General features: G+C 25.0%; 3 protein-coding genes across 4 annotated transcripts; 2 read left to right on the plus strand and 1 right to left on the minus strand.

Annotated features, from left to right (window-relative positions):
• The first annotated feature begins 1,806 nt into the window (after positions 1-1,806).
• LOC128952466 (S-adenosylmethionine synthase-like) lies at positions 1,807-3,508 on the plus strand. The gene is made up of 4 exons (XM_054297867.1): positions 1,807-2,095; positions 2,173-2,373; positions 2,442-3,100; positions 3,154-3,508. The coding sequence occupies exons 1-4, from the start codon at positions 1,951-1,953 to the stop codon at positions 3,391-3,393; spliced, it is 1,245 nt and encodes a 414-aa protein (XP_054153842.1). The 5' UTR covers positions 1,807-1,950; the 3' UTR covers positions 3,394-3,508.
• A 370-nt stretch (positions 3,509-3,878) lies between these two features.
• Positions 3,879-11,130, minus strand: LOC128951819 (cubilin-like). Of its 2 annotated transcripts, XM_054297097.1 has the most exons (10): positions 11,094-11,130; positions 9,036-9,066; positions 7,780-7,932; positions 6,915-7,032; positions 6,497-6,827; positions 6,154-6,431; positions 5,847-6,095; positions 5,107-5,589; positions 4,162-5,046; positions 3,879-4,102 (listed from the first exon to the last, which is right to left on the minus strand). In XM_054297097.1, exons 3-10 carry the CDS (start codon positions 7,876-7,878, stop codon positions 3,999-4,001), a joined length of 2,547 nt encoding a protein of 848 aa, XP_054153072.1. In that variant the 5' UTR covers positions 7,879-7,932; positions 9,036-9,066; positions 11,094-11,130; the 3' UTR covers positions 3,879-3,998. The 2 variants fall into 2 exon arrangements, with proteins under 2 accessions (XP_054153072.1, XP_054153071.1); XM_054297096.1 differs by lacking the exon at positions 11,094-11,130 and having other exon boundaries at positions 9,036-9,214.
• Positions 11,131-11,461: 331 nt separating this feature from the next.
• Positions 11,462-12,461, plus strand: LOC128952276 (uncharacterized). The gene has a single exon (XM_054297637.1). The coding sequence runs from the start codon at positions 11,692-11,694 to the stop codon at positions 12,445-12,447; it is 756 nt and encodes a 251-aa protein (XP_054153612.1). The 5' UTR covers positions 11,462-11,691; the 3' UTR covers positions 12,448-12,461.
• Positions 12,462-15,327: the final 2,866 nt, after the last annotated feature.

Genomic DNA, 15,327 nt, shown 5'->3' on the forward strand with positions numbered 1-15,327 from the left:
ACGGTTTCGGTTAAGGGAACCGTTTTTTGTAAATTTATGTCTATTTATAAATTATAATAAGTACATAAAATGCATTTAAATATAATTTTATATTATATAAATTAAAATTATTATTATTATCATATTCACAATCTAAACCTATTTAAGAAAATTATTAATTGAAATTTATGTTAAATTTATATTCAGTATATATATATATAACATATAATATTGTATGAAATGGATATTATTGATTACTATAAACATTATACTGTATTATAAAATATTTAAAACAGATCTTTCAATCATATTGTTTGACACAATAATCTGCATTTAGTTTACTTATCATAACTCATAATATATTGAATAATTGAATACAACTTATATATTAATATTCTTTAGTTAAAAGAAAAAGACAAATTAGTTATCAATTTTTATAATACAAAGTTTATATTACAAACAATCGATAAATACAATATATATATATTATTTTAACCATGGTCAATTGTCTGGTAAAATAAAACATTATGAAAAATTGTTTAGTTTAATACTATTTGTGTAAAATTATATAAAATATGGTATCATATAATATAATGAAATATCATATGACAAGTATATATTGATTATGATATTTCTATTATTTTTTTATTAGATTCACTATTTTATATTACTGTATAATACTATATCATATAATGTTTGTATTTATAGAAGTTTTAATTAAATAAATATCTAATTTAAAAGTTGCGCTCAAATTACAACAGTTTTATTGCAAACATGGATACAGTTATATCTAATTATAATATCTATTTCTTTTAAAACAACATTTTAAATTAATTTATTCAATCCATTAATAATTAAATAACATATAATCAAATGACAACAATTTATTTCTACAAAAATGATAATAAAAACAAACTAATGATTAAATGTAAAGCATATGCAAAGTGTGTGGACTTTGAGTATAAAACTGATGAAATGTTTAGTAAATGCAATTGAAAATAATGTATTACTATATTAATGACTATAAGGATTAGGGTTGAAAAATACAAGGTTTTGGATTTTGGTTTTTTATAATACTGTAAATGTATTATACATTTTTAAAAACTAATGAAAGTTTCTATACTTTAACGCCTATAAGTGTTTGTTCTGATACAACGTTAGAAAAATAAAAATAAATAAATCATATGATAATTATTCATTTGTTATTTAGTTAATTAAATCTTAATTTTATAATTAAGATTATGTCTATCAAACAATTAGATGTTTATATTGATGACTATTTGTCACAAACATTATAATACTGTATTAGCCGTGATATTAGTATAATGTACTAAAAAGCCGTCAAATATTGTCCGCCTCTCAACTTAAACCCAATTAAATTGAAATACAAACAAATATAAACATAATTTTAATTATAAAACTAAACTTATATTAATTAAATAACAAAAATAGCTAAAATATGATTTATTTTTTATTTTCAGTAACGTTGTATCAAAATAGACATTTACAGTGACCTAAAGTAAACAACAGCTAAACTAATATATAAATTGATGTTTAAAAAAGTTAATAAAAATTATTTAATGACAATATAATTGTTAGAATATTCATTATTTTTATAATAGTTTTCTGAGATTATAAATAAAATTAATAAAGATATCAAATTAAAATAAAATATCAAATTTATATTTAGTGGATATATTTATTTTTTTGCTTATATCAATGTTTTTGATACTAAGTGGCGCTAAATTTTGTTTTGTATTATACTGTATACAGTATTATATATAATACGCTTTTGTATTATTTATAATATTATAAATTAACAAACATTATGTCTCTGCCAACTCTGATCAACACATAATCAATGCATTCAAACCTAACATCACTTAAGGATTATTTGAAACACATTTGCAGTCATTGTTTGATTTTTTGTCATTCATTGTATTGCTTGTGACCAACAAATCGTCGGTAAAAATGTCGGTCAACGAAGAGACCAGTGTTTATATGAATGGCCACAACAACGGAACGGTGACCAATGACATCGTCGGCACTCTCAATGGTGACTACAATATGGATCTGTTTCTGTTTTCGTCGGAATCGGTCGGCGAAGGACATCCCGGTATGATATTACTGGTCGCCGATGTTGGTCACCACTGATTATCTTATAATTTAAACTTTATATATATATTTTAACAGATAAAATGTGTGACCAAATAAGTGATGCAATACTTGACGCCCATTTGGCAGTCGATCCCGACTCGAAGGTTGCGTGCGAGACGGCCACCAAAGGCGACCTTATTATTGTGTTCGGGGAAATCACATCAAAGGCCAAAGTGGACATCGAGGAAGTGGTCAGGAATACCGTCAAAAAGATTGGTTACGACGATCTTTCAAAAGGTTTGGCGCAAATCAATCAATCAATCGATAAATTAATTTATTCACAAAACTAAGTGTTTTTATTTAAGGTTTTGATTATAAGACCTGTAAAGTGATGATTCATATTGACCAACAAAGTCCTGAAATTGCATCCGGAGTTCATGTAAACAAAAGAGATGAAGATATTGGTGCCGGAGATCAGGGATTGATGTTTGGTTACGCCACCGATGAAACTGAAGAGTGTATGCCATTGACAGTGGTATTGGCCCACAAACTAAATGCCCGATTGGCAGACTTGCGACGCGATGGCACTTTCCCGTGGGCCAGACCTGACTCGAAAAGTCAAGTTACGGCTGAATACTACTTTCGTCGGGGAGCAGCCATTCCCACACGTATTCATACAGTTGTCATTTCGATTCAACATTCAGATGACATCTCTTTGGATGAGCTAAGAAAGCAAGTGAACGAAAAAGTTATACAAAAAGTGATTCCCAGTCAATATATGGATTCACGAACTGTTATACACATTAATCCGTGCGGGAAGTTTGTTTTGGGCGGACCTATTTCGGATGCTGGACTTACTGGTCGTAAGATTATTGTTGATACTTATGGTGGTTGGGGCGGACACGGAGGCGGCGCCTTTTCTGGTAAAGATCCGACAAAAGTAGACAGATCTGCTGCTTATGCCGCGCGTTATGTTGCAAAAGCATTGGTTACTTCAGGTCTCTGCAAGAGATGTCTCGTTCAGGTAAGCAATGTGTTTGATTCCGAAGACATGACTAAATATTTGTTGTTTTTTAGGTTTCATACGCTATTGGAATCGCAAAACCACTTTCAATAACAGTCTTCTCGTTCGGAACATCGAAGTTAAGCCAAAAAGAATTGGTGACAATTGTGAACAACAACTTTGATCTCAGACCAGGCATTATCATTAGAGACTTGAATCTCAAAAAACCTATTTATGAGGCGACCAGTGTTTACGGCCATTTTGGACGACAAGCCTTTCCGTGGGAAGCGTTAAAAAATCTCAAACTTCATTGAGAAGTGTATTTGGTTTGTGTTTAACTTAATTCAAGAATATTCCAATCTATCAGTATTTTTTGACTTAATTTTGGCACAAATATTAATATTATAATCAAATGCTTATTATATTTACAGCTAAATTAATTAGTTCCGTAAATGGACTTCAATGAAGTGTTTTATTGATAATATTAGAAAAAATTAATTTGTTTCTCTTAACGATTCAAAAATTATTGATACAGTATTTCAAGTTTATTAATTTAGGTTCTCTATACATATTAATGTTTTTTTTAATTTTAAATCTCATTTTACTTTATTATATTATTATATGATTTTTTATAACCATAATTGTGGTATTTATTAATATTTATTATTATTAAATGACATAACATAATACTCTATATGTTAAACATCATCTAATGTTAGGGTACTTATACGCCATTATGCTGTGTATATAAATTATACCATAAGCTATTGTAATAATTATAACAGTTATTGTGTGCAAATTATAAAATGTTTTTAATAAAATTGAAATCATTTTACATTATAATTAAAAGTTTAATTTAATAAATATTTGATTCAATTTTGAAATTAGTGTTTTATTTCATAAATAGTTTCTTAAATGACTAACACTGAACCTGTTTGACCATAATTACAAAGCCAGCATCGCTTACATTGGAATCGGTATGAAATTTGATAGGAATTTCCTCGTCTTTGAATTCATAAGTTTCTAAAATCATAAAATTATTATAAAATAACTTTTACAGTATATATCTTATAGTGACTAACTGGTTGCCGCATACGGCAATTTGCCGCATAATTTGGTGGAACCAATTTGAAGATAATCTTTATAGCAATTAGCGGATTCTTCCAAAGAAAAAGCATCAAATTTGACTTCAAGTGCACATATGTTTGATGTTGATTTGCGGACCAAGTATTGACAGTCTAGGAATGGCTGATAACTGCCGGTCTCGTAGTGTGGACTCAATATTTGTAGTGACCTTTCGCTGAATTGCATTTTACCGCACGACTCGGTAGAGCCGGGCATAAACTCTTGTTGCATGTGATTGTGCGGACAGTTGTCATCTATTTGTCTCACTTGTATTCGAAAGCCTCCGTAACGTACAGATGATTCCGTATGAAATCTGATATTATATTCTTGTTTATCGGAACCAAATTCAACAATCACTTGTCCTCCTTTACGACGACCACAATATTTAACATTATCGATCTCTACATAACCATTGCCACAACTCTTGTGATTAACATCTTCAATACCAACGTCGAAGTCATCAAATATGATCTCCAAACGACACACACGACGACTGGAACGGAATATCTTATAAACACAATTAGTAAATGGATTGTAAGCGTTTGGATAATTGTCACTTTGAAATGTGGACACATAGGCCGCTGAAGAGGAACAGATTTGCGGTGACGGTGTAATCATATTTATTGATGTATCCGGTAAGGGTCTACTGATCCGTCTCTGGAAGACCATTGGATCGATAGGCACTTCATTAATGGTGGATACACCGGGAGTCTTGTCAACTACTGGTTGTGTACATGAGTTGGGGATTTGTTCGGCTCTTAATTGAAATCCTGGACCAGTTAGCTGTCGATCCGAGTTGAATATAAGTCTCAATTCACTTGAATACTTGGGATAATTTATAACTAGATTGTAATAGATTTATAAATTAGTTGAAAGATATTTTAAAATTAATTGAAAATTACTTTTATCTTCTGGTTTAAAGAATTGTCCACAAAATCTTTCTCCCGATGACTCAATGAGGAGATAATCGTGATGACAGTCTTTACTGTTTTCTATATCCATATCTAATATTTTTATTTTCATCTGACAAACATATGATGATTTGACGAATGTATAGATACATCGGGTAACTGTCGGATAATTTTGCGGATAATTGGGACTCGATATTACCTCTATCTCAGAATTTATCATTTTATTGCAATTATAAAATGTATTGTTGTCCGCATATGTGTTTGGATAAGCGTAAGGTGATTGTGTGGTCAGGTATGGTGCGGAAGTAGATGACATATATGGAGGTTTTATTGTAAAGCCATAGTCATAATTATGGGAACAGGAATTAATTATTTGATTGACTCTAATCTCGTAACCCCTTTCCTCATGATTGTCATCGCTGTTGAAATAAAACATACCAATTCTGTCCCGGAATTTAGGAAAACGAAAAGTTCCTAAAGAATATTCAATATTTTTGGCAATAAATAAATTAATTATGAAAACAGTTGATCGATAAATCTATTATTAGGAGTACTAAAGTCTATACTAATCTCTCTCTCTTTTAAGGAATGTATGTGTCATTAGTTTATATCTGAAAATCAATATATAATACATAAGCCTTTAGATCCCACACTAAGATATATTCAGAGTGTTTTAATATATAAGAAAAACTCGTTCATAACTGTCATATATTTTATTAAGAATTTATTACTTTTAGTTGAAGAGAAGCCACAAATTCTGGTGCCGTCAGGGAATTGAAGGAAATCCTTGCGACAGTTCCCCAAATAATCTCTCGACGACTCGATATTAAAATTAAGTAATTCTATCTCATAGTCACAGGTATTTTGATCCATTGGTTCAACCAAATAGACGCACTGTTGTGACGGACCATAGAATTGCGGGTAATTTAACGAATGAATAGTCGTTATTTGGCCACTGATTGTTTGGTCACATTTGATAACTAAAAATGATTATTAAAAAAAATATTACAATTTAAAATACAATAGATATATGAATACCATTTTGCGAAGTTTTCTGATCGCATGAGTTTCTCAATTGTTTGACTTCTATCCAGAAACCGGTTACGTATTTATCGGGCTGATTGTCCGATACAAACTTCAATATTTGGAAATTACTTGACGATGAAAACGGATAGACCCTATGCTGAACCGGCACTTTACCACAGAGTCGGTTCCTATCTGGCAATTCAAAGTAATCTGAATCACAGCGACTATCACCAGCATTGATGTCAAACTGATTGAAGATTAGCTCAACTTTACATATATCAGAGGCGGCCCTAACATTGATAATATCATTCATTTTTAGTGTATTTTCATTTAATTTTTTAATTATAAATAATACCTTCTTATAGAGTAAGTACAGCTTTGATTGCTGTGATATCCATAAGGAAATCCCGGAGACCGAAGATCACCGATGACTTCCCCGATGTAGATATCACAATAAGAGCCCAAATAAACAGGTTGTCTATGAATTACTTGTGGTACTGACTCTGACACATGCATTACGTTTGGTACGTATGGCACAATCGGTTGTGTAGTTTTATTCATTAGATAATGTGGACAACTGTTCCTCATTTGTCTAATTTTGCCAATAAATCCTTTTCGAGTAATATCTCGGTTTGTGACAAATGTGAACTTAATTTCGTTATTATTTGAACCAAAAGTTAAAATTTCTTTCAATAGAAATATATTTACAATTAATTATGAGATAACATATTGAAGAAATTGTATAAAAAATATTGATATTTTATATGACTAACTTTTAGTGCCTGTCATGTATGTGCCACACATACGTGTGCTACCATTTCCCATATCCAAGTAGTCAGCCGAGCAGTCAGGTGTGTCCTCGACATCGAACTCACTTAATGTCAGATCAATCTAATGATAACATGGATTCAATTAATTCATAGAATGATTGCATTAAGTGATACATCAAATGCTTATATTAATATTTATAAGTTTACTCTATTAATACATAAAATGTATTTCAATAACAATTCATCTTTTAATAAATAGGTTTTTTTGTTGAATATCTATTTGAATATTTCCTATAAGTTATTTATTAAATGTTAAATTATACAATTGAAAAAAATTGAATGTCCATATATATTAAAAGATCGTTTGTTTTTAGCAAATCAATGTCAATGTTTAACTAAATGTATTTTAAGTACTTTTGACTAAAAACCAAATTTTGACCGAAAAAAATCAAATAACTATTTCAGTATATAAATGATATAAATGAGAGGGAATTAAAAAAATGATTATACTATTAAAAAAAGGATTACCAAAGTTTCAGAGGCAGGCAATACACAAATGGTGACATTGTTTCGCTAAAAAGTTATCACCTTTTGCTATATAACGACTTGCAATTGATTTTTACTTTACCGGTAAGTTAATTAAATTATACAAACAATAAAAATTTAAATAAAAGTCTATTTCTATTGATTTTATCACATTTTATGACCTCATTACTATATAATAATGACCTTAAAGTTACAAAAAACATATTATTAGTTGTAGTACTGTACTAACAATAAAATTATAGGTTAATCTTATAAATATACTGTACTACTAATTATTTATTATTATTAATTAATTTATAAAAAAACTTAATGCATGACATACACTGCAGACATCGTCACTGTATTTTATAATTTTATAAATACATTGAAGATAATTATCATAATTAGAGGGAAAGTTAGGTGAATATATCCAGCCCTCCATTTTGGTTACCGTTGTATCGCATCCCGAAACTCTTTGGCCATAATTGTATGGATTCTGTATAATGTTTACAATTAAAAGTTAACAATATTTTATTGTTATTCAAGTTATTTTATTTATAACTTTAAACATATTAATGCAAAATATTAAAATATTCTAATAATTTTATTTATATTAATATTTTTATAAGTTATTTATTTTATAATTATTTGAGAAATTAGTAAATTTTGTTTAGTTAAAAACAAATTGGTTTTTTATTCAACGATTATAATTATTTAACTAACTTAAGCATATTGAATATTAAATATTCAGTGTATATGAGATATATAAACATATAAATTACAATAGCCATAGCTCTTTTATAATATTTTGTTAGCATTTAATTTTCAGTAAAAATTGCTATAAAACATTATACTGTAATTTATTTAATATATATATATATATATTTGTATATACTGTATATATATATAACATAAAAGATTAGTTATATTTAATTATTAAATTAAAATTTGTTTAATGGAATATTTTATGTAAATGTTTATAATATATTAGAAACATCTAATTTGTAAATTTAATAATTTACGACTAAAAGGTAAATGTCTAAAAATTAAAGATTCAAATTATTATAAGTGATTTTACCCATCAATTTGCTTTCTAAAAATACTTATATATTTATACTTTCATAAATAAATGGTTATGAAATTGCATAATAATATTTTTCCTTTTTGAAATATTACTTAATTTATTAAAAACTTTAATTATTCATATTTTAAAATATACTGTATTTTAGATCATATAATAAATGACATTATTTAACATAAAAATTATTAAATAAGACTGAAATAGAGTAAAACGAGAATAAATAATATATAATAATAATGAAATTTTCATTTATTTATAATCAATTTACAAGGTTTTTTCAAAATACATCTAATTTTCAAATTTATAGATATTAATCGATTAGAAAATTTTATTTTGAATTATTTATAAATAATATTTCAGATTTTCTCAATTAAATCTTTATGTTTAATTTATTTAATATTATAACTAAAATATTGATATAAAATAACACTGATTGTATATTTTATATGAAAATTATACTTTTTAAAAACTTTAAAAACTTTTTAGTTAATTTTAATGATTAATCAAAAACAACTTACGCCATAAAAGACATGTCTCTGATTTTGACTTCTTAGTGATGTTGTTGTGATGTTTTGACATTTGCATAGATTGACAAATATTATTAAATTTAATACAAACAATTTAGTCGACAATAATCTATAAATTAAATTTAAACTCATTTTAAGCTAAACAAATGAGTGCACATTAATATAAAATTATCGTCAAAGTGGTTAATATTTATATATTCAAACATTTAATTTAATATTATTTGCCTAAAAGATGCAATATATTATTTTTTTTGTATTTTTCAAAATATACATAAATCTATATTTGCATATAATTTATGACAACAACAGAAAAACTTTATTTTTAATCTCATTAATAATAAATGAGTGAAAAATATATTATTTAAATTACTAGCAAAAAAATCATAGCATAACATAAACTCAGATAGTATTAAATATACAGTATATACTGTACTCTATAATGTATTGTATAAAGTATTAAATTTATATATGAATTGTTTGTTTGGTTGACTTCAAGGTAAGGTAGGTTTGCGATGCATAACACTAACCGAATGAACAATAATCTGATGAGAATTAAATGTCTCTTAATTTTCCTGGAAGTCAATCAATTGAATTGATTTTTTCAAAATTATAACATTAATTCATTAAAAACATTATCAATGCTTTTCAATAACATTTTCTTATATATATTTTTATATTCAAATTAAATTAATTTATTGTAATAGCAATACAAACCAAATCAGCAAACTTGACATTACAGTCGTACAATATAATTACATAAAAATCATTATTACCAAAATTATTGCATGCTATTATTTTTTATTATTTATGCTTTTAATTTAATATTGTTATTGTCTTTATTGGTTTATTACTTTCCCTATTAGTGTTTTAACTAGACTGGCGTATAATCCAGTTGTCACCTGTATTAAGGTATATATATATATATGAATGGGAAAATTAGGAAAATGTTATATAATTAGTAATTTAATTATTGTAATGCTGACAAAATTAATATTATTTACCAAATTTAATAATTAATTCAATATATTTCTGTGTTAATATTACTTTACACTACTTCATAAATTGTATTATTTATATTAATACTAAAGAAATTAACAAAAAAATATTGGGTAAGTCTATTATAATTATTATTGAAACATCGATAGCATTGAAGCGTTACTAATTTTTTGTGATGAAAAAAGTGTCAAATGAGTCAAAAAAATTAATTGAAAATTTTTAAAAGTATTTATTTATTTTGTAAAATTATCTCATATTGATTTTAATTTAATATATTTAGTATTTAGTAGTTTAGTAATCTCAACATAACTTAGAAATATATAATAAAATTAATAAATAAAAGTTATCACATTAATTGAATTAAATCAAGGTTTTTTCAAAAATATATAATATTAAATATATTTTTTATAATCTTTCTATTCATTTATTATAACGAATTGTTTTATTTTTTTTTCTTAAAATAATGACTGATTACTTGTCCTCACTTTTGTCTCTGAAAATTAATATTATTTTGTAAATGATTTTTTTTTATTTTTTATCTAATTTTTAAAAATAAATAATAAATTTTCATTTTTATGAAAAAATTCAAACTTCAAAACCGTTGATAACCTTCTTAGCAATGATTAAAATATAAATTTTGTTAAAAAATAATTTTTGTAATATATCTTGTTTTTTTAATTTACAATTATTTAGTAAAAATAAAATGCTATCACAGTTTGCTATTTCCATATATAGTGTATGACAAAGTGGTAAACACATAAAAAGTGAATCAAAAATTAAGTTTAATCACAATATTGTCTGTATTATAGTTTGTATCGAATGATAAATCAGAATATATTTATTTTTATTAAAATTATTTTTTTAATTCTTAAATTAATATATATTTATTTCAATTTAACTGAAATAAAATTTGTTGTCATTTTTTAAATGTGATAATTAGATGTTTAATGTAAACAATTTATGTCTATTTATAGAAGTGTATAAAATATTCAATAGTAAAATACAGTGCTCTCAAGTGCTGGTAATACACATTTATCAGATCCATGAGCTTACTTTGTTTTATTGATAGTTATCCAACCATATTGTGGATGATTGACCATAAAAATAGTCAAAGTATCTCCTCTTCTTATAAAATTGCAGTTCAGTAGTGAATGGCATAGTTGTTGTCGAGGGGTCACAACTAATCATGCATTAAATGTATGTCAGTCTAGTAGTGGTGTTGACTAATATTAGTTTAGTTTAGTTAAACACTTAGTCTTTCTATTGGCAAAACTAAATGATATCTTTTAAATAGTTATCTTCAAAAATGTTATTTATTGTCTGCCAATAGATATGGTATATGAACTGCACTTCAATCCTAAGACAGACTTTATAAGTTATATACAATATTTTCTTATTAACTATTTTATGAGTAAATGATATGAATAGGGGAATGAAATATTGAAATAAAATTATATTATATTATGCGCACACAATATAGCAGTAAAGCACTGGTAGATGAAGACTACAAGTTCTGGACCGGCGAACTTTGGACGACTGAAACTAGCAATTGAAATGATGGCAATAATTGTATCAAAATTTATTTATTAGATGAGAACAATACCTCACATTTTCAATTAATGCTAACCGTGTGAATGACATCTAACCACTTATGTCATCAAAAATGGATATTAATATTAGATTATTCAAAAAGTTATATAACATCAAAATAATCAATCGGACAATTTGTATTATCGATTTTATACCGTTTATCGGTCCCATTAAAAATGCCAGCGAATCACTGTTGGCCAACTCAAGTGATAACTCCAAACTGGCCAGAGATAAAGGTATCACCGCATTGGTCACCGCAGCTATTGACCTGTTGGGTCTCTGTCTGGCCATCGCTTCAATTGCTTATACATGTGAAAAGTTCAATCAAATCAATACATTTGCTGTATTAAAACATTTGGTAAATGTGGCCATTTTGTTGACTGTCGTCGCTCTGGTCAGTGGTTCCAAAGTGGTATTCAATCAATTGATCAAATTGTCTATCAATAACTTGGTTGGTGTGAACAACGCGAGTGCAGCTATGGTTAACTCAGTGACCATAACGGCGACTGGCATTGAGACCATTGTCGAGAGTGTTAGTAATACCACTTATGGTATGGTGTTTAGTGTCATAAGTAGTTACAGATCCGCACAATATATTGTGTGGACACCCGTCAGAGTAATCAAAATATTGACAAAAATTGCGGTCAAAGTTTGCCAATACATTGACCACACGTTTGACGGTTTAGTTGTCCGCAATTTCTTTTTTATTTATGGATATTTGACAACTTTATTGGAAATCATTATCACTATTACTTTGGTCTCAATCACATTATGTGTCAATGGATTTGCAAAAATTATTAGTTATTGTAGCAAATAATATCAATATAAGATACTAACATTTTATTTTTATACTTTATTTTATATAAATATTATATTTTAATTAAGGTAAATTAAAAGTACAAGAAATCAATGCATTTATTATTAGAATTTATAACATTTATATTATTTTCTTATTATAATCAGAATTTAAGAGTATTTTTAATAAATTATAATTTCTAAACAATTTCTATTTATGTTATTATGAATGAGAAGACTAATAAATAAAAACTTAAAATATATCAGTGATTATCAAATAATCAAATTACTGACACTTTTGGAAGTCCAGTCAGTTAATAGGATATTTGGTCAGTCATTAAATATTTTGAATTGTATAAAAATTTATGTAAAAAGTACTGTATTTTTATAATTATTACAATTACCAAAAGTTAGGTATAATTCAAATAATTAAAGTTCTATAAACATAAGTTATATAAATAGTTTACATTATTTATAACTTTATTTGCTTTCAAACTAAGTTAATTAAAAAAATATATTTCTAAAAATTAAATTAACTCATAAGTTATGTGAGAAAATATTTGACTAACATATCAAATAACAAACAGATATTGTATATTGATATAAATATTTTATGTAAGTTTTTTATTCAGTACATATTTTTTATTTATCCTAAACTATAATATATAATATTAAAAGTTTTGAAAAATGTTAAAGCTTTTAAAAAATTAAATTTTATAAATTGTTTAACTTATTATAATTATAAAATTCATTCAACTTCTAAATATAATGAAAGAACATTTAACATTTAATTAATTTGAGTCAATTAAATTAATTATTTATTTATATTGTAATCTTTATTAATATTTTTATTTAATATATTTTAATAAATAAATTTAAAATAATAAATTATATAAATACAATATTCATATGTTTAATAATTAAATTACAGTCATGAAGTTGCATAACAAAAATGAAGTAACATTGTTTAAAGTTAAATTTGTGCAAAAATTTATAAATAATTTATTTATATTATAATACAATAATAAATATTATTTTAAAATTATTAAATATTGTATTTTGTCAATAATATTGAATAAATTTAATAATATTTTTCAACCGTATAATATTATATATATAAATATATATATAGTTATAATTAGTTAATTATATAACTTTTATATTCATAAATATATCATTATATTTAATATATAATTAATAAAATAAGAAAATATTATTATTATTATTATTATTATTATTATTATTTGAAGTTTTTTATTACATTTATTGATGTTTTCAAAAATTCACATAACATACAAAAACTCAATGGCTTTTAATAAATCTTTTCAAAATTCATTTTATTCACAAAATATCGCTGATTTAAGTCATCCTTTATTCGAACTCCTTTTTCTATTAAAAAAATCATTAAAAATTAATAAATGTTTTAAATATATTATACATTGTTGTTAATTCAATACAATTCTATGTAAATATTTTATGTTATGTTAAAAATGTTAATGTATAAATCTATTCAATAGTATTTTAAAAATTTATATAGTTTTTGTGTTAAATTAAAGCATATATTTAATACTATAGTATATAGTCTTTTATCGATATTAGGCACTCATTTGATTTTATTGATAAGCCGTGTTTACTAAGTCCTGTCCACTCTATATCTGCAACTAAGCGGTACATGAATTGCATAACCATACTCTCAAAAGGCATATGTAAGCAAAAATTGAACAAAAATGTCGATTTGAATTAGTTTTCAAGTTTATTCATTTCAATAACGAAAATAGTTTGACTAAAAAAATTTAAATCCTTTTAAAAATAACAAAATCTGTGTACAATAAGTTTGACTGAATATATTTCAAGAGCTTAATGTCTGTATCTTTTTTCAGCTAAATTTTATATGATTTGAATGCTTGATAACATAAATATCAAAATCAATATAATAAAATGCAAAATATTATTAAAGGGATTTTAATAAATACATGAAATGCAAAACCCATGCAAACTAGTATTCCGTATTAAGCTATAATTTTATAAATATATATTTTTATTAAATGATACTATATTTATGATATGAGCTAACATTTTTCCAAAAATAACATCTATTACATAAATATTAATATAAATTCAACTATGTTTTTATTAGACTTGCATATAAATTAAAATTTGACAAATTCATGAGTAACATAATGATAACATTACATATCTAATTATTTAAATATTTGTCAAAAGTCATAATTTGTAACTACTGTATGAAAATTACGTTTTATGTTAAATCGTTTTTCATGTAAAGTATGTGAACCTATACATTGTATGAATGTATACTGTAGTATACAATGTATTTTATATTATGCAGTAATTTAATATTTTAGTAAAATAAGATTTATATATTTTAATAAACATGAAATTGTGAATTGCTATTAATGTAGTGAATTATACAAGTAAATTTTTAAATTATTTTTATAAGTTTAGATAATTTTATTATTGATAAAACAAATTATCTAATATAGAGTATCATTTAATACATAATTTATTAAAAATAAATAACTGGTTATAAATGGATTAACTCTATCTATACAACTAATAAAGTGAAAACAGTTAGTAATCATTGATTCGATAATCTATAATATTATATATATATTATTAATCCAACAATTTTCTAATTATAGCTAACAATCACATAGTATTTAAGCTGTTTTCTAATTAAATATTATATTCTATGCGAGTATTGGACAATACATCCATACAGTATGTATTCATATGTATTTAATATTATCTTTTTTATTAATTTATATAATAAGTAATTTATATTTTGTATTTTAATTATATACTTAAGCAAATATTTTATTATATTTATTATTTTGCAAAAATAAGCTAATAATGTTAAATCAAGTTATTATATTATTAGTGA

The sequence above is a fragment of the Oppia nitens genome, unplaced genomic scaffold, assembly GCF_028296485.1.
Source record: "Oppia nitens isolate AA-2021 unplaced genomic scaffold, nextdenovo-longstitch-racon4-pilon3 scaffold1_pilon_pilon_pilon, whole genome shotgun sequence".
NCBI lineage: Eukaryota > Metazoa > Arthropoda > Arachnida > Sarcoptiformes > Oppiidae > Oppia > Oppia nitens.